The 20,720-nt window shown below is 40.2% G+C and overlaps 1 protein-coding gene across 1 annotated transcript; it reads right to left on the reverse strand.

Annotated features, from left to right (window-relative positions):
* On the reverse strand, positions 883 to 13,901 carry LOC102188962 (olfactory receptor 8U1). The gene is made up of 2 exons (XM_018058879.1): positions 12,939 to 13,901; positions 883 to 930 (listed from the first exon to the last, which is right to left on the reverse strand). The coding sequence occupies exons 1-2, from the start codon at positions 13,899 to 13,901 to the stop codon at positions 883 to 885; spliced, it is 1,011 nt and encodes a 336-aa protein (XP_017914368.1).

A 20,720-nucleotide genomic window follows, 5' to 3' on the forward strand; every position in this document is an offset into this window, starting at 1 on the left:
AGGACATCTTTTCCAGGTGTTAGTTCTAAAAGGTCTTGTAGGTCTTCATAGAACTGTTCAACTTCAGCTTCTTCAGCGTTACTGGTTGGGGCGTAGACTTGGATTACTGTGATATTGAATGGTTTGCCTTAGAGATGAACAGAGATCATTCCCATCATAGTCAAGGAGGCCAGCATTTGGCATCCTCAGCTTTCCATGGCCCTTGGGGGGCCTGAAGATCCACTGAGTGCTTGGAATACTATTTAAGTGGTCTACAGACATCATTTCCCTGCTGGAAAACACATACACATTTTCTTTAAAATAAACAAACATTTATATAAATGAAACCTCAGAAAAAAATAAAATTTGTCATGGCTATAACTTTTCTTCTCTGGATGCTACTGTGTGACTAACTGGGACAAGCAGGAATCACTCTCAAGATATAATCACTAAATACCTGCATGAGAGAGGAATGATAGATGCTCTGGCCTGGTTTCCAAACCTCGGGCTGCAGAGTTTCTGCAGATGAAGAGGGACATTGTTTCCAATAAGTGTCACTGGTTGAACCACTTGGGACAATATAAAATGTTGTTCTGTGATGAGCTTTCTGTTGTCTTTTTGCTTTTTGCTTTCCTTTTTGCAATGCCAATTCAGGGGAGAGTGTGTTGTTTGCAGTGGGTGTGTAAGATGAAACCATTATGAACTGAAAATTCAATTCAAACTGACTGCTATGTTGCAATAAGTTAAGAGTGTCACAGATAAGTTGATGCTTGTAAGTGGATATACCAAAGTGTGGGAATGAGTTCCTCTACAAATTAGAGCCTACTCAACACTCTCCATGGGATCACAATGAGTCAGACGTGACTGAGCGACTGACATTTTCACTTTCTTTTTCCAACACTCTCACCCTTTCAGGGTCACTCGTAAGCCCGTGTAGTCCAAAATGCTTTCCTAAATGGCAGAGAAAATTATAGCTAGTGAAAGAAATAACACATTCTTAATATCCAACCATGAGCCAATTCCTATCAATTAAGACAGCTACTATTAAAAATAAATAAAAACAAAGAATTAAAGAAATAAATGTTGGCAAGGATATGGAGAAATTGGAATCCTTTACACTGTTGGAGGAAGTGTAAATGGTGCAACTGCTATGGAAAATAGTATGGAAATGCATCAAAAGTTGAATATAGAATTACCAGATGATGCAATAATTACACTCTTTGGTATATTCAAAAGAATAGAGCACACTTTGTTAGTAGCAGCGTTATTTACCATAGTTCAAGGGTAGAAGGTTACCCCTACTGTCCATTAGTAGACAGATGAATGGATAAAGAAAACATACAATAGAATGTTATATCCAGCCTTAGAAAGGAAGGGAATTCTGACATCTACTACATGAATGAACCTTGGGGACATTACGCTAAGTGAAATAAGCTAAGTGAAATAAGCCAATCACAAAAACAGATAGTGTATGAGAATAATTAAGCTCAGAGAGATGGAAAGTAGAAGAGTGGTTGACAGGAGCTGGTGAGAGAGACGGGGAGTTGTTTAATGGGTTTCAGATTTGCAAGATGGGAATTCTGGAGATTACTTGCACACCAATGTGAATGTACTCAACACTACTGAACTGTACACTCAAGAGATAGTTAAGATGGTACGTTGTATGTTATGAGCATTTCACCACAATTTTTTAAATTAAAAAAAAATTTTTTTATGAGATCATGGAGTATGTTGCCCATGAAACATCACCCAGCACTTGTGAAGGAGGAAAACCATTTTTCAGTATTGCAAAGCTGAGGGGTCCTCCTCAAACCATCACCCTCTCTCCTCCTCATCCTCCATTTTCATCATCTCCTTCGGTCTTGGTCCATTCACCACCAAGCCTATTACCTGCAAATCTTGCTGATTTGCCTGTTCTTTTCTGTCTCTGTTGTTTCTGTCCTCTCATACCATCTGCCTCCTAACTCATCTGCCCGACTGTAGTTTTCTCTTCCCTCCAATTCTTTCAGTGTGCCACTTCCATTCAAGTATTTCTACAAGACACCTTTGTGCATGTCACTAGTCTGCCCAATAAAAATAATTTTGTTGTTTTTGAGTTGCTTAGTTGTAACTGACTCTTTTGCAACTCCTCTGTCCATGGGATTTCCCAGGCAAGAATACTGGAGTGGGTTGCCATTTCTTTCTCCAGGGGATCTTCCCAACCCGGGGATTGAACCTGCGTTTCCTGCATTGAGGGCAGACTCTTTGTCACTGAGCCACCTGGGAAGTCCTAACAATTACCCCTGAATTTTTGCATTGTGCCTGACTTCAATGCTGTTTAGTATTAAACTACCACCCTTCTGGCAAACCAGGTTCTCTGTAGCTTTTTTACACAAGCTTTCACCTTTAGTCCAGCCAGACTCTCCAATCACCCCTCTGTGCCTCACACTAAATCTCCTCATCTTTAAATGCAGTAGAATCCTGATTCTATCTGAGAGCAGCCTGGAAGTTCCATGGCCTGTGCTTTTCTGTCATCCATCTGAGCCCTGCACCCAGGGGAAGACACAAGAGCCACTGAGTTAGAAGCGAGCCTGCTTTTATCTGCTTCTCAACACGGCCCCATGGTTCTCCGCTTGTCACTGCAGAGGCAAAAAATCCTTGTGTTTGGCTGTAGCTTATGAAAGAAATGAAATATAATCATGGAATTGGTGAAACTGGGAGCTTACAAAAATCAAGGCTCTATTAGACCTTCCTTCTCTTCTCCACAGGTTCATTCTTTTCTCATTTAAGAAGCCTCCCCTGGTTACTCTGAGGCTTAGGGTTCTCTGCCTTTTCTCTGTTCTGGTGACAAGAGAAGAAACTCTTTATCCCTAGACATTTGGCACAGGTTTATATTCTATCTGATATTGTTCCTTAATTTACCGATTTGTATGATCCTTTCTTGTCCATCCTTTCTTGGGGGTTTCCCTGGTGGCTCAGAGGTTAAAGGGTCTGCCTGCAATGCAGGAGACGTAGGTTCAATTCCTGGGTCGGGAAGATACTCTGGAGAAGGAAATGGCAACCCACTCTGGTATTCTTGCCTGGAGAACCCCATGGATGGAGGAGCCTGGTGGGCTACAGTCCACGGGGTCGCAAAGAGTCGGACACGACTGAGCTACTTAGCTTTCACTTTCATGTCCAACAAGGTGGATGGAAAGATTAGGTACCACGACTTCTATGTCTCTTGATTTCATAACATCAGTTCAGTTCAGTTGATCAGTTGTGTCCAACTCTTTGCGACCCCATGAATCACAGCACGCCATCCTCCCTGTCCATCACCAACTCCCGGAGTTCACTCAGACTCGCATTCATCGAGTCAGTGATGCCATCCAGCCATCTCATCCTTGGTCGTCCGCTTCTTCTTCTGCCCTCAATCCCACCCAGCATCAGTCTTTTCCAATGAGTTAACTCTTCGCATGAGGTGGCCAAAGTACTGGTTTCAGCTTTAGCATCATTCCTTCCAAAGAAATCCCAGGGTTGATCTCCTTCAGAATGGACTGGTTGGATCTCCTTGCACTCCAAGGGACTCTCAAGAGGCTTCTCCAACACCACAGTTCAAAAGCATCAATTCTTCAGCACTCAGCCTTCTTCACAGTCCAATTCTCACATCCATACATGACTACAGGAAAAACCATAGCCTTGACTAGACAGACCTTAGTCGGCAAAGTAATGTCTCTGCTTTTGAATATACTATCTAGGTTGCTCATAACTTTTCTTCCAAGGATTGCTGTTTTTCTTTCTGGCCTTCTCCATAATCTAGGGCATCCAGCAATTAACTGAGAATTCACCAGACACTTTAATTATATCTTGCAGAGGTTTTGGATAGGAGGTGAAAAACACAACTTCGGTTACACATAGTGAACCTAAATGACATAAATGAGAGGATCAGTAAAACTTTTGATGTAAACTGTGAGGCCCAAAGCAGGGCGGAGTTTGCATCCCTGTGGATTCTGGATTAATGATGGATAACCAGACTATCCTGCATATGGTTTGTGAGGATACAGTGAGGGATTTGTCTGCTTTGTACAGTGATTTTGAATATAAATTTTACCATGTAGTTTTCTATGAAATAACTAGGGGCTTTAATATAATGGCTGCAGGGGAGCGGTAGTGTTAGTATCTAACACTGTTTGTACATAATGCATTAACATACGTGGTTCAGTGAACAGGAAAAGTAGCAAATCCTTGCATTTCACAGCTTGACATGATCATGATTTGTCAGCATCGATCAGGATTATATGAATTAACATGAATTATGCTTAGTAAATTACATATTTTATTTTAAATGACAAACATGGTTAATGCAGTTGGAAAAATGTTCTGATCTCATTTATATTTAACTGTAAAATGGCTTGACTTCTACTTGGTATAGGGATGTTGGAAAATTAACTAAGTAGAAATCTTTTGTATAAATCCCTGCATGAAATACATTAGTTGAATTCAAGTGACCATAAAGAGGAGTTATTAACCACAACTTGTTAGGATTGAGTTTTTAAAAAGCTATTTCTGCACTGGTTATATATATATATATACATATGTCATCAAGGGCTCTTCCCAGGGAAAGGTTTATCTTTCCATTTCTTAAACTTTAGGAGAAAGAGTTCAGTTGAGTTGATCAAAGTTTTGGGGAAGGGAGAGTATTTGACTAGGAGATACATTAAGGAAATTTTTAAGGTGAAGGAACAGTTCTGCATGTTACCAAGGGGGTTATTGTTTAACTCTCTGCAATTACCATAAATTCATAGAACTGCATATTGCAACGACTAAATTTTGTGTATATATATATACACACATGAATAGAAAAGTTAGTGAGATTGTCAGACAATGCCAGGAAAAAATTGGATGCAAATGTATTTAAATGTATTATGAATGTATGACATAATCACACTGAAGATGGGAGATTTATTGTCATGAGTAACTTTGGAAAATGATTCTGTGATTAGTCATTGTAAAATTAGAGACAAAAGGAACTGAATATAAACTTTGTATTCTGGTTTATAAATCTGTTTCTCACAGTGGTCCAAGTCAGTTCTGAAAGGCTGTACATGTATATTGGTGTTGAACAAGTAATTAAATGGCTTGTTAGTAGTGGGGCCAGGTTTTTCACTGCTGAAGAAAAACTTGACAAATAAGCTTGCAAATGAGATAAGCATGCTGTTGAGGCAGGAGCCTTACAAATAAACATGCAATTTAGACCGTGCTCCTGGTAGCTGTTCCCTGGAAAATAGTCCTCAACAATGGGATTTTCCCTTGTAGAGAGAGAGTTTGGGAGATTTGTGAGTTTTGTTTTGTTTTTTTTCCCTCTCCCAAGATCTTCATTTGAAAGCCTGGGAGAACCTGAAGAAAATTTCATGCCATCTCCATGAGAAAGTACCACTGGGACTCATTTATCTCGCATTCCTTTCTGAGTTGTCACAAGAGACGGATCTGTGAGCACTTGGGGACTGAACCTCTGTAAATAAAGCAAATGTATTACTACAGTTATTTAGAAACTTGTGGAACAGATTATGACAAAAATTATGACAAATGATGATCATTGAAACCTTGAATCCCCAAACACATCAATAAAAGTAACCTCATTTCAATAACACATTTTAAATCAGACCCACACAGCAATTTCATGTTTTCCTTAATAGCATTACTAAAGAAAAGTTATACATAACAGTTTGAAAATCACAACTGTTTTCCAAGCAATGCTAGTTACCTAGAGCTCAAAATTTTCAAGAGATAAGCTTTCTTAGATATTCCCTGGTCATCCAGTGGTTAGGGCTCTGGCTTCTCACTGCTGAGCACCTGAGTTCAGTCTTTGTTCAGGGAACTAAAATCTCACAAGCCATGTGGCCAAAAACCAACAAATAAGAGAAAAAAATTTAAAGCTTCTTTTTCAAATCCAGGTTTTGCCATTTTCAGACTGGTAGAAGTCCTGGTAGAATTTACACCCTCATGAATGAGACTACACTGAAAAAAATTTATAATTGGAAGAACAGCTGGGCATTAATATTGTGAAGTGAAGTGAAGTTACTCAGTCATGTCCAGCTCTTTGCGACCCCATGGACTGTAGACTACCAGGCTCCTCTGTCCATGGGATTTTCCAGGCAACAGTCCTGGAGTGGATTTCCATTTCCTTCTCCAGGGGATCTTCCCAACCCAGGGGTCGAACTCGGGTCTCCTGCATTGTAGACAGATGCTTTACCGTCTGAGCCACCACTGGGGGAAATTTACAACAGCTCAGAAATAGCACTTGTGAGAGATTTCCCTTGTCAAAATAGAATTCCTATGATGCTTATGAAAAGATTGGAACTCAAAGAACTACCAAGGAGCATGGGACCATAGACGATTTTTAGTCTCACAGCTTTCAGAGAGTGCTATGAAAGCAACTTGGTCTTGTGGCACTGACTCAAGTTGTTTCTAAGTGGCCAGAAGGAAGATAGCTGGAAAATGTGTTAAGAGGGACAACTGGTCAGAGCTTTGGTTCTACCACCCCACTCCACCAGACTAATTCTAGTTATTATCGTTTATTGGAGCTTCCCAGGTGGTGCTGGTGGTAAAGAACCCACCTGCCACTGCAGGAGATGTAGGGATGCAGGTCTGATCCCTGTGTGGGGAGGATCCCCGGAGGAGGGCATGACAACCCACTCCAGTCTTCTTGGCTTGAGAGTCCCAAGGACAGAGGAACCTGGTGGCTTGCAGTCCACAGGGTCGCAAAGGGCCAGACATGACTTAGCACCCATGCACACATTGATATTATTATTAATAACATTAAAAAAAACTCTAACCAAAATAATTCTACAAAAAATAAAATCATGTATCTAACACAACCCAATCATCTACCAATGAGAAAGCTCACATCTTAAACAGGAAATAAAGTTAGTGGTTCTATCAGGAGTCAAACTCATGCTCCTGATATCCACATCCATTCAGTTAGCTTTCTTTTTCCAGAAGAAAAGAAAGAAAATGAAGGCAGTCAGTCATGTCTGACTCTTTGAGACCCCAGTGACTATAGCCTACCAAGCTCCTCTATCCATGGGATTCTCCAGACAAGAATATTAAAGTGGGTTGCCATTCCCTTCTCCAGAGCATCTTCCTGACCCAGGGATTTAACCTGTGTCTCCTGTATTCCAGACAAATTCTTTACCATCTGAGCTACCAGGGAAGGCCCCAGAAGAAAAAAGACCCAGAATTTCATGGCTAAGAGCAAACTAGATTTGACAACATAGCCTAAATAATTCTTCAGACTTTTACTTTTTCAAAGTTTTGTTTTCTAACTTCTGAGCCCTTTTTGTGATAAGAAGAGGTGCTAGAAGCACCTCCTCTTAAGTAGGCTGAGAAAAGTTGATGAATGTTAAACAATTTTAATGTTTCCATATGGCATCTGGTCCCATCACTTCACGGGAAATAGATGGGGAAACAGTGGAAACAGTGTCAGACTTCATTTTTGGGGGGCCCCAAAATCACTGCAGATGGTGACTGCAGCCATGAAATTAAAAGACGCTTACTCCTTGCAAGAAAAGTTATGACCAACCTAGATAGCATATTCAAAAGCAGAGACGTTACTTTGCCGACTAAGGTACATCTAGTCAAGGCTATGGTTTTCTCTGTAGTCATGTATGGATGTGACAGTTGGACTGTGAAGAAGGCTGAGTGCCGAAGAATTGATGCTTTTGAACTGTGGTGTTGGAGAAGACTCTTGAGAGTCCTTTGGACTGCAAGGAGATCCAACCAGTCCATTCTGGAGGATATCAACCCTGGGATTTCTTTGGAAGGAATGATGCTAAAGCTGAAACTCCAGTACTTTGGCCAGCTCATGCGAAGAGTTGACTCATTGGAAAAGACTCTGATGCTGGGAGGGATTTGGGGCAGGAGGAGAAGGGGATGACAGAGGATGAGATGGCTGGATGGCATCACTGACTCAATGGACGTGAGTCTGAGTGAACTCCAGGAGTTGGTGATGGACAGGGAGGCCTGGCGTGCTGCAATTCATGGGGTCACAAAGAGTCGGACATGACTGAGTGACTGAATTGAACTGATATATGACTATCAAGAGGACTTTTCTTTCTGGAAAATTGCACAAATAATATATTGCAAAAAATTATAATACCATCTTAATTTGGGTTCCCCCAAAATGAGACACTGAATCAATGATTGGTGTAAATGTGATTTGTTAAGAATTTTTCCCACGAATAGCTATTGGATTGAATGGGAAGTGGCACCTAGTAAAAAAGTAAGCCAAGCAAGGATATAGTATCAAAGTCCCCATGATAGGAATTTTGGTTAGATTCCATGGAAGAGTCCTGGAGAGAGGTAGCTCAAGTTGATCTGAGTGGGCAAAGGAGCTTGAATATAAACAGCTGACACTGAACAACCCATAACCCATAAATGTATGGATTAATCTGTGTATAACTTATCATTGGCCTACTGTATCAATGATTCCTCCCCCCATCATTGGATTCAAACAATCAGAGACCTTGTAGTACTATAATATTTACTAATAGACAATTATTCATGCATAGGTAGACCTGTGCAATTCAAACTTGCAGTGTCCAAGGGCCACCTGTATACTCCTGTGCTCATATAAATCATTGCTAAGGGGTAGTCCCTGTGGGATGTAAATTTCCAGTTGCTTCTGTCCTACCTGGCCCACAAGCATAACAGCTTCAGGAAACCTGATGCAGTTCTCCAATAAAGAAATGTAGGCACTTACTGTTAAGCAAGAAGAGCCACCAGAAGCTGAATATAGATACGGTAAAGAGATCATTTGAGGCAATGGCTATCAAAGCGGAGCCCTGGACAAGCAACATCAAGACAACTTAGTATTGGTTTGCAAACATGAGAGTTTCCCAGGTGAGATCTGAAACTAGACAAGCATACACGAAGGGTGGGGAAACAAAAGAAAGAAGCAGATCATCCCATATTGGTCAGTGGCAACTTTAAATAGCAAGGGAATATACCTATGGAGTCTTGGCTTGGGTGGCTATAAGATGAGTAAATCTCTGCAAAGCCCCCCTGGACTCCTAAAAGTTCAGGTAGTAGACTTATGGGTTCACTCACGCCTACCATGGAGAAGACAATGGCACCCACTTCAGTGCTCTTGCCTGCAAAATCCCACGGACAGAGGAGCCTGGTGGGCTGCAGTCCATGGGATCACTAAGAGTTGGACAACAACTGAGCGACTTCACTTTCACTTTTCACTTTCCTGCATTGGAGAAGGAAATGGCAACCCACTCCAGTGTTCTTGCCTGGAGAATCCCAGGGATGGGGGAGCCTGGTGGGCTGCCATCTATGGGGTCGCTCAGCATCGGACAAGGCTGAAGCAACTCAGCAGCAGCAGCAGCAGGCCTACCATCCAGATGGTTTCAACACCTTAGGCTGTCCAGGCTACAACCTTGACAAAGGCTCCTGCCGAGGAAGCAACAGGCAGAAAAGTGCACTCCAAAGGCATGGAGGCAGGGATAAGTAGTGAGGACCTGCTGATTGTCCAGGTCCCGCTCAAGAGTCAGCCAAACGTCACATCCTCTCAGTAACCTCATTCAACACTTGGAAACTATAAGTAGCTGTTGAAAATTCCTTTTTTTTTTTTTCTTGCTCTGTATCAGAGCTACTGACTCTTAAACTCTGGAAGTTTGATCCAGCAATACGTTTTCTAACAAGCCCTGCAGATGTCATTAAGTAGAAAGGTACTAACTACACCAATCAAAAGGCATATATATTTAGTTACTTAAAAAAGGCAAAATCCAAAAAATGGGCCAAAGAACTAAGTAGACATTTCTCCAAAGAAGACATACGGATGGCTAACAAACACATGAAAAGATGCTCAACATCACTCATTATTAGAGAAATGCAAATCAAAACCACAATGAGGTACCACTTCACACCAGTCAGAATGGCTGCGATCCAAAAATCTGCAAGCAATAAATGCTGGAGAGGGTGTGGAGAAAAGGGAACCCTCCTACACTGTTGGTGGGAATGCAAACTAGTACAGCCACTATGGAGAACAGTGTGGAGATTCCTTAAAAAAATTGCAAATAGAACTACCTTATGACCCAGCAATCCCACTTCTGGGCATACACACCGAGGAAACCAGAATTGAAAGAGACACATGTACCCCAATGTTCATCGCAGCACTGTTTACAATAGCCAGGACATGGAAACAACCTAGATGTCCATCAGCAGATGAATGGATAAGAAAGCTGTGGTACATATACACAATGGAGTATTACTCAGCCATTAAAAAGAATTCATTTGAATCAGTTCTGATGAGATGGGTGAAACTGGAGCCAATTATACAGAGTGAAGTAAGCCAGAAAGAAAAACACCAATACAGTATACTAACACATATATATGGAATTTAGGAAGATGGCAATGACAACCCTGTATGCAAGACAGGAAAAAAGACACAGATGTGTATACCAGACTTTTGGACTCAGAGGGAGAGGGAGAGGGTGGGATGATTTGGGAGAATGGGAATTATAACATGTATACTGTCATGTAAGAATTGAATCGCCAGTCCATGTCTGACGTAGGGTGAAGCTTGCTTGGGGCTGGTGCATGGGGATGACCCAGAGAGATGTTGTGGGGAGGGAGGTGGGAGGGGGGTTCATGTTTGGGAACGCATGTAAGAATTAAAGATTTTAAAATTTAAAAAAAAAAAAAAAGGCAAAATCCAACTACTGGCTGTCTAGTTCAGTTCAGTTCAGTTCAGTCGCTCAGTCCTGTCCGACTCTTTGCGACCCCGTGAATCGCAGCACGCCAGGCCTCCCTGTTCATCACCAACTCCCGGAGTTCACTCAGATTCACGTTCATCGAGTCAGTGATGTAAAAGAGACAAAATTTTTACTCCGTTTTTGCCGCTGCCAATGCAGAGGACATGGGTTCAATCGCTGGTCCGGGAAGATTCCATATGCCTCAAGGCAACTATGTCTGTGCACTGCAGCACTGAGACCGCGCTCAAGAGCCAGAACTCTGTACCAAGAGAACTCACCATAGTGAGAAGCCTGGATACTGTAGCTAGAGAGTAGTACCACTCACCAAAGCTAGAGAAAATCAGCTCACAGCAATGAAGACCCAGTGTAGCCAAAAATAAAATTATAAATATATTTTTTAAGGTAAAATGATAGAAAATGATTCCATGCAAATAGTAACTATAAGAGAGTTGAAATTGTATATTAAAGTCATAGAAAAATAGGACTACAGTAAACAAAGATGGCACCCCACTCCAGTGCTCTTGCCTGGAAAATCCCATGGACGGAGGAGCCTGGTAGGCTGCAGTCCATGGGGTCCCTGAGGGTCGGACACAGCTGAGCGACTTCACTTTTACTTTTCACTTTCATGCATTGGAGAAGGAAATGGCAACACACTCCAATGTTCTTGCCTGGAGAATCCCAGGGACAGTGGAGTCTGGTGGGCTGCCCTCTATGGGGTTGCACAGAGTCGGACACGACTGAAGTGACTTAGCAGTTAGCAAACAAAGATGGGTTTTTAATAATAACAGGAAAACACAGCAAATTTAGCAATTATAAATTCATGAACAAGTGACACAGTCACCTCAAGATTTATGAAATAGGGAGTGACAGATGTGAGCAGAAAAGCATAATTCAGCTGGGGATTTAATGGCCCTTGATGGAAAAAAAATAAAAGGAAAATCAGCAAGTCTATCAGAGACTTTTCAAGTGGCTAGAGGTAGAGAATCTGCCTGCTAAGGCAGAAGACACAAGAGGAGGAAATGGCAACCCACTCCAGTACTCTTGCCTGGAAAATTCCATGGACAGAGGAACACGATGGGCTGCTGTCCATGGGGCCACAGGGAGTCAGACACGAGTGGTCAAGAACGTAGGAAGCTTTAGTAACACCATTCCCCAGTCTGACCTGGATGAACTCTACAGTTCTTGGAAAACAATTTCTGAGGGCAGACTTTCTCAGCATTGAAACTTAGTGTTTAGGACTGTATAACTGTTTTGTGTGTGATGAATTTTTCATGCCCATTGCAGTTTATGTAGCAGCATCTACAGCCTTGGAGAGGGAGATGGCAATCCACTCCAATACTCTTGCCTGGAGAATCCCATGGACGGAGAAGCCTGGTAGGTTGTGGCCCACGGGGTCACAAAGAGTCGGACACGACTGGGTGACTAACAAACACACCCACACCCTTGATTGTCTACATAGCAAGGATATTCATTTACACCACCTTGTCATGGTGAAAATCAATAATATTTCCAGACACTGCCAAATAGCCCCTAGGAGAAAAATCAATTCAGATTGAAATCACTGATTTACAGTTGTCTCTTAGCATTTAATTGGGAATATATTACAAAAGCACTCTAAGATACATTATTAAAGCATTCTTATAATTTTAAACTGGGTATTAAAGGGAACTCAGTTTTGTCTACCTTTGGCTTATACCTAGTTATGTTAATATCACATGAAATGAATTTTTATAAATATATAAATATACTTTTATGTCTAAATATATATATGCATATATAAAATTTGAGAGATGGCATGTAAGTTCCTATGATACTTTCTACATATAAATTATGATTCTAAGTCAAGTTTAATTACAAAGAATTCAGAGAATGAATTTATTATAGTTTGAAGAAATCTTTATTGAACACCAAATAAGGTCAAGTCATTTGACTAGTTTTTCATAGTCAACTTAAAAAAAAAAAATGCACCATGAAAGTCCACAGTGATTTTTTTGAATCAATTTTTTTTTTTTTACTTTGCAGTATTGTATTGGTTTTGCCATACATCAACATGAATCCACCACAGGTATACACGTGTTCTCCATCCTGAAACCCCCCCTCCTCCCTCCCCATACCATCCCTCTGGGTTGTCCCAGTGCACCAGCCCCAAGCATCCAGTATCATGCATCGAACCTGGACTGGCAATTTGTTTCATATATGATATTATACATGTTTCAGTGCCATTCTCCCAAATCATCCCACCATCGAATCATTTTTAAATGTGAACACAGAAGTCTGGTTTTTATCGGTGATGATTTTTTTCAGGGCATTTTTAACATCCTTATTTCTGAGGCTGTAGATTAAAGGGTTTAACATGGGAATGATCACTGTATAGAAGACAGAGGCCATCTTATCTGTGTCAAGAGAATGCTGAGAACTTGGCTGTAAGTACATAAAGATGAGGGTCCCGTAGAATATGGTGACTGCCAGCATGTGGGAGCTGCATGTGGAGAAGGCTTTGCGTCTTCCCTCAGCTGAGCTCATTCTCAGGATGGTAGAAATAATAAACATGTAGGAGATAAAGACAATCAGAACAGAGGAGATGAAAGTAACACCAGCACAGGCCAAAATCCACAGCTGTTTGGAACGTGTATCTGAGCAAGTGAGCCTGAGAAGAGGCATGTCATCGCAGTAGAAATGGTTGATGGTATTCGAGTGGCAATAGGAGAGACGAAAAGTGAAGATGGTGTGAAACAGTGCCATCAAAAAGCTGTAGCTGTAGGGGACAGCTACAAGCTGAATACAGATTCCTCGGGACATTGAGGCCATATAGAGGAGGGGGTTACAAATGGCCACGTATCGATCATAGGCCATGGAAGCCAGTAGCAAGCACTCAGATACCATGAAGGTGAGGAAACAGCCTAACTGGACAGCACATGAGTTGAAAGAGATAACATTTTGCTTGTACAAGAAATTTCCAAGCATTTTGGGTGTAATGACAGAAGCATAACAGAAATCAACAAAGGCCAGGTTACTAAGGAAGAAGTACATTGGCGTGTGGAGTCTTGAGTCTGTGCTGATGACTAGGATCAGACCCAGGTTGCCTGCTACTGTGAAGAGGTAGATGGATAAGAACAGCACAAAGAGGGGCATCTGCAACTCCTCTTGATCCGTGAGGCCCACAAGAATAAACTCCTTTACCTGAGTGCAGTTGATCTGTGACATATCTCTTCCAGAGGTCTGCATGGGGAAGTAGAAAACAAGAGTTAAATTCAAGTTACCATCATGTAAGTGGTATTTTTATGCTTTGATATCTTGTAAGGAGATTTAATGCTAACATGTAGTTAGCATACAGGGATTCTGGAAATGGGATAGAGAGTAGAAACAGATAAACGTGGGAAAGGCATAGCTCTCCTGTCTCGGATTCATTATTTACACAAAGAAGGGAGCTGTGGAACAGCCTGGTTTCTGTTGAAAGTTCCTGAACATTAAGCTATCTGCAACTTTAATCTGACTTATTAAAATGTTTGGCCGTTCTTTAAAGTCTTTGGTGAATTCATTACAGTATTGCTTCTGCTTTATGTTTGTGTGTTTGTTTGTTTGTCTGTCTTTTGGCCTTGAGTCAAGTGATATCTTAATTAATCTGTTCTATTTTATTTTATCCAGTTATTGCTCAGACTCTCAGTCATGTCCGAATCTTTGTGATCAGTGGACTGTGTGCAGCTTGCCAGCCTCCTCTATCCATGCGATTCTCCCAGCGAGAATACTGGAGGGGGTTGCTATTCCCTCCTCCAGGGGATCTTCCCAGCCCAGGGACAGAACCCGCTTCTCTTGAGTCTCCTGCATTGGCAAGCAGATTCCTTGCCACTAGTGCCATCTGGGGACCCGTACCCCTGCACTGAAAGGCAAAGTCTAAACCACTGGAAGTCCATAGCTATTTTTCTTTTATTGAGAAACTGTTAGCATTAATAGCATAAAGGAAATATTCTACTGTGGTACTTGTCTTCGATGTATCTGACATTGTACCTGTGAGGACAGAACTCCACATTATTCCAAGGCAGGCAGAAACATAGTTCTGCATTTTCTGTTTTCCTTTAATAATTTATCACTAAAAGGTCACTATCAATTATAGACTATCTTCTTAGTTATGTTAATAATGCAAATACTGAAGATAGGTAAGTGTGGAAGCTACAATGAGGAGTTCATTTACTTCATTTGTTTTATCAAAACTTTAAACCTAAAATCATATCATTATGCTCACTCTGCATATGAGGAAAAGGAGATCAAAACAAGCATCCCAAACAAAATCTGCAGGCTGGTCTGAATATGATTAGTTGTTTTTCAAATGTGTGAGTTTCTGACTTCAGTCCACATCTTGTTATGCTATCACTGTATCTTATTAGTTCCATTAAAGAAGCAAATTATTTCCAGATTTTTTTTGCTATAATATTGCATATTTTTATCTCTAAAGCAGGAATTTACATGATCAAAAGAGATGAAAATAATTTGCACTTAAAAAAACAAATGTAATTTTTGAATAAATAAAAAAAAAGAAAAAGAGACAATGTTTTTGTTCATAGAACTGCCCAGACCAAGCCACTTCCCTAGACAACTAGCTTTCAGACTCAAACTTTTTGACTACAAATCACAGAAATAAATACCTTTTACGTGATGGTGTAGACTAATAAATACATCCAGAATACTACTCTGATTACCTGGCATCACTTACCTTGCGTGGTCTATTGTGTTGTAATGTAATCTGTTCTATTTTATTTTGTCCAAATTATACAGGCCAAGACTCTAAAACTTGAGTTCATTATATAGAGGCCATTACAAGCACAATATCAAAAACTATAATCTAGCCCATTCCCCACCATCACCATTTTCACAAACACAGATAAACAACTTATCGATAGACAGCTATAGCCAAGACTGTGCACCTCCTATCCTTAACATTTGTCTTGATTATGTCTAAAGGACTTCCCTGGTGGCTCAGACGGTTAAGCATCTGCCTACAATGTTTGGAGACCTGGGTTCAACCCTTGGGTCAGAAGATCTCCTGGAGAAGGGAACGGCAATCCACTCCGGTATTCTGGCCTGGAAAATCCCGTGGACCGAGAGGCCTGGTGGGCTACAGTCCATGGAGTTGCAAAGAGTTGGACACAACTCAGCAACTTCACTTTCAGGGCTTTTCATGTCTAAATGCTGCTTCTTTAGGAGCCTATTTCAGTTCACTCATTCCCTCATTCAAGAATATATGTTGAGAATTATTAATTTCCAAATACTACTTAGAGTCTGAAAGAAAAGACAGCAGACTAGATCAGAAAGAAAAAACAACAAAAAAGCTCTGTTCACATGTTCTTTATTTTTCTGGTCTCCTCCTCTCAGTCCTCTTTCTCCACTTCTAAAACACAAAACTTTGACATTTATACATAGATATCATTTTGCTGTATATCAAAAATAAGGTATGAATTATATTTTAAAATATATGTGACCCTTCATAATTGTGTCCCTGAATAGTCTTATTATTCTGATTCCATTCAACTCTCCCAACCAATAAGGGATGCCCACTGGTCTCTTTGTCAATAAAAACATGACTTGCTTTGCTTCTCTTCCACTGTCTGCCATTCTTAGTACACTTCCCTGCAAGAAAAATGCATAAAGGGAAAACTATTTACTTTTAAGGACCATTCAATTATCACCTCTTCTTTGAAGTTGCTTCCCAAGTTTGCTTAACATAGTTCATATTTGTGTTGTAAAATCAGTTCAGACATACTCCATTTATATATTCTCTCACATTTATAAAACCAAATGTTTCCATGACTCTGTCCTTGATAGAGTTTCCATACTTTATGTTTGACAGCCTTGTTCTCAGTGCTTTTGTTTTTGTTATTTTTTAAAATTATTTTTTAGTGAAGTCTCTTCTAAATGTTAGGTAAAGTGTTAGTCTCTCAGTTGTGTCCAGCTCTGTGCGACCCCGAGGACGGTAGCCTACCAGACTCCTCTGTTCATGGATTTCTCAGTCAAGGATACTGGAGTGGATTGCCATTTCCTCCTCTAGAGGAGCTTCCTGACCAAGAGATAAATCAAACTCAGATCTCCTGCATTGGCAGGCACATTCTTTTACCACTGAGCCACCAGGGTAATGGGAAATTAAATCTTATCTGGGTTAATTAAAGATTCATATCATGCTAATTGCATTTAACCATTTCATCTCCTTATTCTTAATTTATAGTCTTCATTTTGGTGGCTATCTCTAAGCATATAATGATGATATTTATCTGATATAATCCTCCCAAAGTAGAAAGCATAGTTTTGAAATAGATTGCAATGTGGTCAATCCTATGCCTGCTTTTTTCAATCTCTTCATAGAGTCTAAACTGTAATTTTTATTTTTACAAAAGAATACATTTGAATCAGTTCTAATGAGGTGGATGAAACTGGAGCCTATTATACAGAGTGAAGCAAGCCAGAAAGAAACATACCAATACAGTATACTAATGCATGTATATGGAATTTAGAAAGATGCTAATGATGACCCTGTATGCGAGACAGCAAAAGAGACACAGATGTACAGAACAGTCTTTTGGACTCTGTGGGAGAGGGCGAGGGTGAGATGATTTGGAAGAATGGCGTGGAAACATGTATAATATCATATGTGAAATGAATCACCAGTCCAAGTTCAATGCATGATACTGGATGCTTGGGGCTGGTGCACTGAGAAGACCCAGAGGGATGGTACAGGGAGGGAGGAGGGAGGGGGGTTCAGGACGGGGAACACGTGTACACCTATGGTGGATGCATGATGATGTATGGCAAAACCAATACAATATTATAAAGTAATTAACCTCCAATTAAAATAAATAAGTTTTTATTTTAAAAAATAATAAATGTATACACATATATAAGAGCAACACAAGTCATTAATTTGCAATTTGAATGCATTAAAACATCTTTACTGACTCCACATTATTGAACCTCTTTCTGTGTTTTGAGGGGACATCAAATAAATGTCAGACTTCAGATATCAGGGAGTAAAAACAGGAAGAGAGCAATCAAGACTATTTGGAATAGTGAGGTGCTGTATAATAACCTATTAGAGCTCAGTGCTGTACATCAGAAACGCATATGAGAGGAGCCCTGAAAACTGGAAGACTTTGAGGAGGGGACAGTTAAGGGAAGATTTCCCTGGACATGCATGTCAAAATTAACATGGAAAGATTTAAGACAAGGGAAGTTTCAAGCAGAGAATATGTAAAAAAGCAACTAGACGGTTCAGTTCAGTTCATTTCAGTCACTCAGTCGTGTCCAACTCTCTGCGACCCCATGGACTGCAGCACGACAGGCCTCCCTGTCCATCACCAATACCCAGAGTTTACTCAGACTCATGTCCATCTAGTCGGTGATGCCATCCAACCAACTCATCCTCTGTTGTCCCCTTCTCCTCCTGCCTTCAATCTTTCCCAGCATCAGGGTCTTTTCTATTCTTTTCTTTTTTTACTTTACAATATTGTGTCTTTTTAAATGAGTCAGTTTTTTTTGCATCAGGTGGCCAAAGTATTGGAGTTTCAGCTTCAACATCAGTCCTTCCAATGAATATTCAGGACTGATTTCCTTTAGGATGGACTGGTTGGATCTCCGTGCAGTCCAAGGGACAAGAGTCTTCTCCAACACCACAGATCAAAAGCATCAATCCTTCAGCACTCAGCTTAGGAGCTTAGGCACTGAGCAACTAGTTAAGTACATGCATAATTTCTATAAATTCTAGACATATGCATACATCATGCTTATTCAACTTTACTTTCTAGACTTGGTTCTGTCTTTAATTAGTTACATGAGCTTGGGAAACCCACTTGAACATTTTGGAGTTCAATTTATTCATATATATATGTTGAACCAGTCAATCTTAAAGGAAATCAACCCTGAATATTCATTGGAAGGACTGATGCTGAAGCTAAAGCTCTGATATTTTGGCCACCTGATGCGAAGAGCTGACTTGTTGGGAAAAGCCCTGATGCTGGGAAAGACTGAAAGCAGGAGTAGAAGAGGATGACAGATGACGAGATATTTAGATAGCATCACCAACTCAGTGGACATGAATTTGAGCAAACTCCAGGAGATAGTGAAGGATAGGGGGGACCTTGCATGCTGCAGTCCATGGGGTCACGAAGAGTCACTCACCACTTAGTGAGTGAAAAACTAACAACAACAATATATATTTCAAAAGGCACCAGACTAGGTTATCAGAGAAGGCAATGGCAACCCACTCCAGTACTCTCGCCTGGAGAATCCCAGGGACGGGGGAGCCTGGTGGGCTGCTGTCTATGGGGTCGCACAGAGTCGGACATGACTGAAGTGAGTTAACAGCAGCAGCAGCAGCAGACCAGGTTATCTCTCCACTTCCTTCTAATTATTTAACTGTTTACTTGAAAAACTAGATGTTTTTGATACTTTTGCCAAAACTAATATAAATACAGATAAAGCACTATCTTTAGCTTACAAAATGTATTTCAAATTGTTTTACTCTAGCGCATTGTATTAATATTATACTCTTTAATTTTAAAAATTATTATCTTGAGCTATTATAGCAATGTTATTCCACAAATGTGACTCACAGCTCGCCATTTTGAAATGCATTCTTCTAACCTACCTGAGCAGAGGCCGCACAAATTTCTTTTCCTAATAGTTTGGGTAACAGATTATTGCATGCTTTTGTCAGTATCTCTATCCCAAAGGACTTTACCTAGGAGCGTAATGTAAGTGAGATCATCAAAAAAAGCACAGTCTGTGCTCAGTTGGGAGGTGAAGGCTGACTGAAGATATATTAACCCAAGTCCATTTTTGAAGAACGGCATATCTACAGCTAAAAATTTCATGAAATATCTACAGGGTTGTTCACTCAGTTGTATCCAACTTTTTGTTACCCCATGGACTGCAGCACACCAGGCTTCCCTGTCCTTCACCATCCCCAGGTGTTTGCTCAAACGTATGTCCACTGAGTCGTTGATGCCATCCAACCATCTCATTCTCTGTTCCCGCTTCTGCTCCCGCCTTCAATTCTTTCCCAGAATCCAGGACTTTTCCAATGAGTTGGCTCTTGGCATCAGGTGGCCAAAGTATTGGAGCTTCAGCCTCAGCATCAGTCCTTTCAATGAGGCATTAAATATTCAAAAAATAGCAGCTTGATTATATTCTATAGGTGAAGATTAGGATAGGAATTATATAGGCAGAAACAGTATATTGGAGATATTAAATATTCTATGAATATACAATGCCTGTTTTATTCCATTAATTATATTTATAAATGAATCTATATTTGAACAAATGTCCCATCTCTGCTTGTACCTTGATATCTCAATCCCCTTTATTTCTGAATAGTATTCCATTGCATGGTTGTATTACAATTTGTTTATGCATTCACCTATTAAAGGATAAATGGTTATTTTCACTATCAATTATAAATATGGCTGCAATAAATAAAATTGCAGTTTGAATAAGTAAAATCTATTGGCTAACTATCTAGAAATGTCATTTTGGAGGTGTCAGGATCTACAGCTTTGCTGCTAGATATGGGCTAATTTAATATGATGCAGAGCTTGAAAAAATCCATTTCTAGAGATGAATGTCAAAGCAAATGTGATCTCAGTAGCTTTTCTCGGAAACACTAAAGTTGTAGATAATGTGAAGTCACAGTACTGGCTGGTAAAACCAATATACTAGCAGATCAGTTGCCTATTTAATAGCAATATCAAACTCAAAATCATCAGCCACTAAGGAAAAGCAAATTAAGACCACAGCACCATTTCACTACGAATACACTAGAATGACTTTAATCAAAATGACTGTCAATACCAAGTGTAAAGACACTAAAACACTCATATGTCTGCTAGAATAAAAACTTTGGAAAATTTTTATCTGTATTTTCATAAAAGATTTAACATAAGACTCTCCAAACACCCTAGCAATTCTGCTCCAAAATATTAATCTAAGAAAAATAAAAATATGAATGTAAGACTGTTACACAAATACACATACCAAAAATAT

Source organism: Capra hircus, chromosome 15, assembly GCF_001704415.2.
Source record: "Capra hircus breed San Clemente chromosome 15, ASM170441v1, whole genome shotgun sequence".
Taxonomy (NCBI): Eukaryota; Metazoa; Chordata; class Mammalia; order Artiodactyla; family Bovidae; genus Capra; species Capra hircus.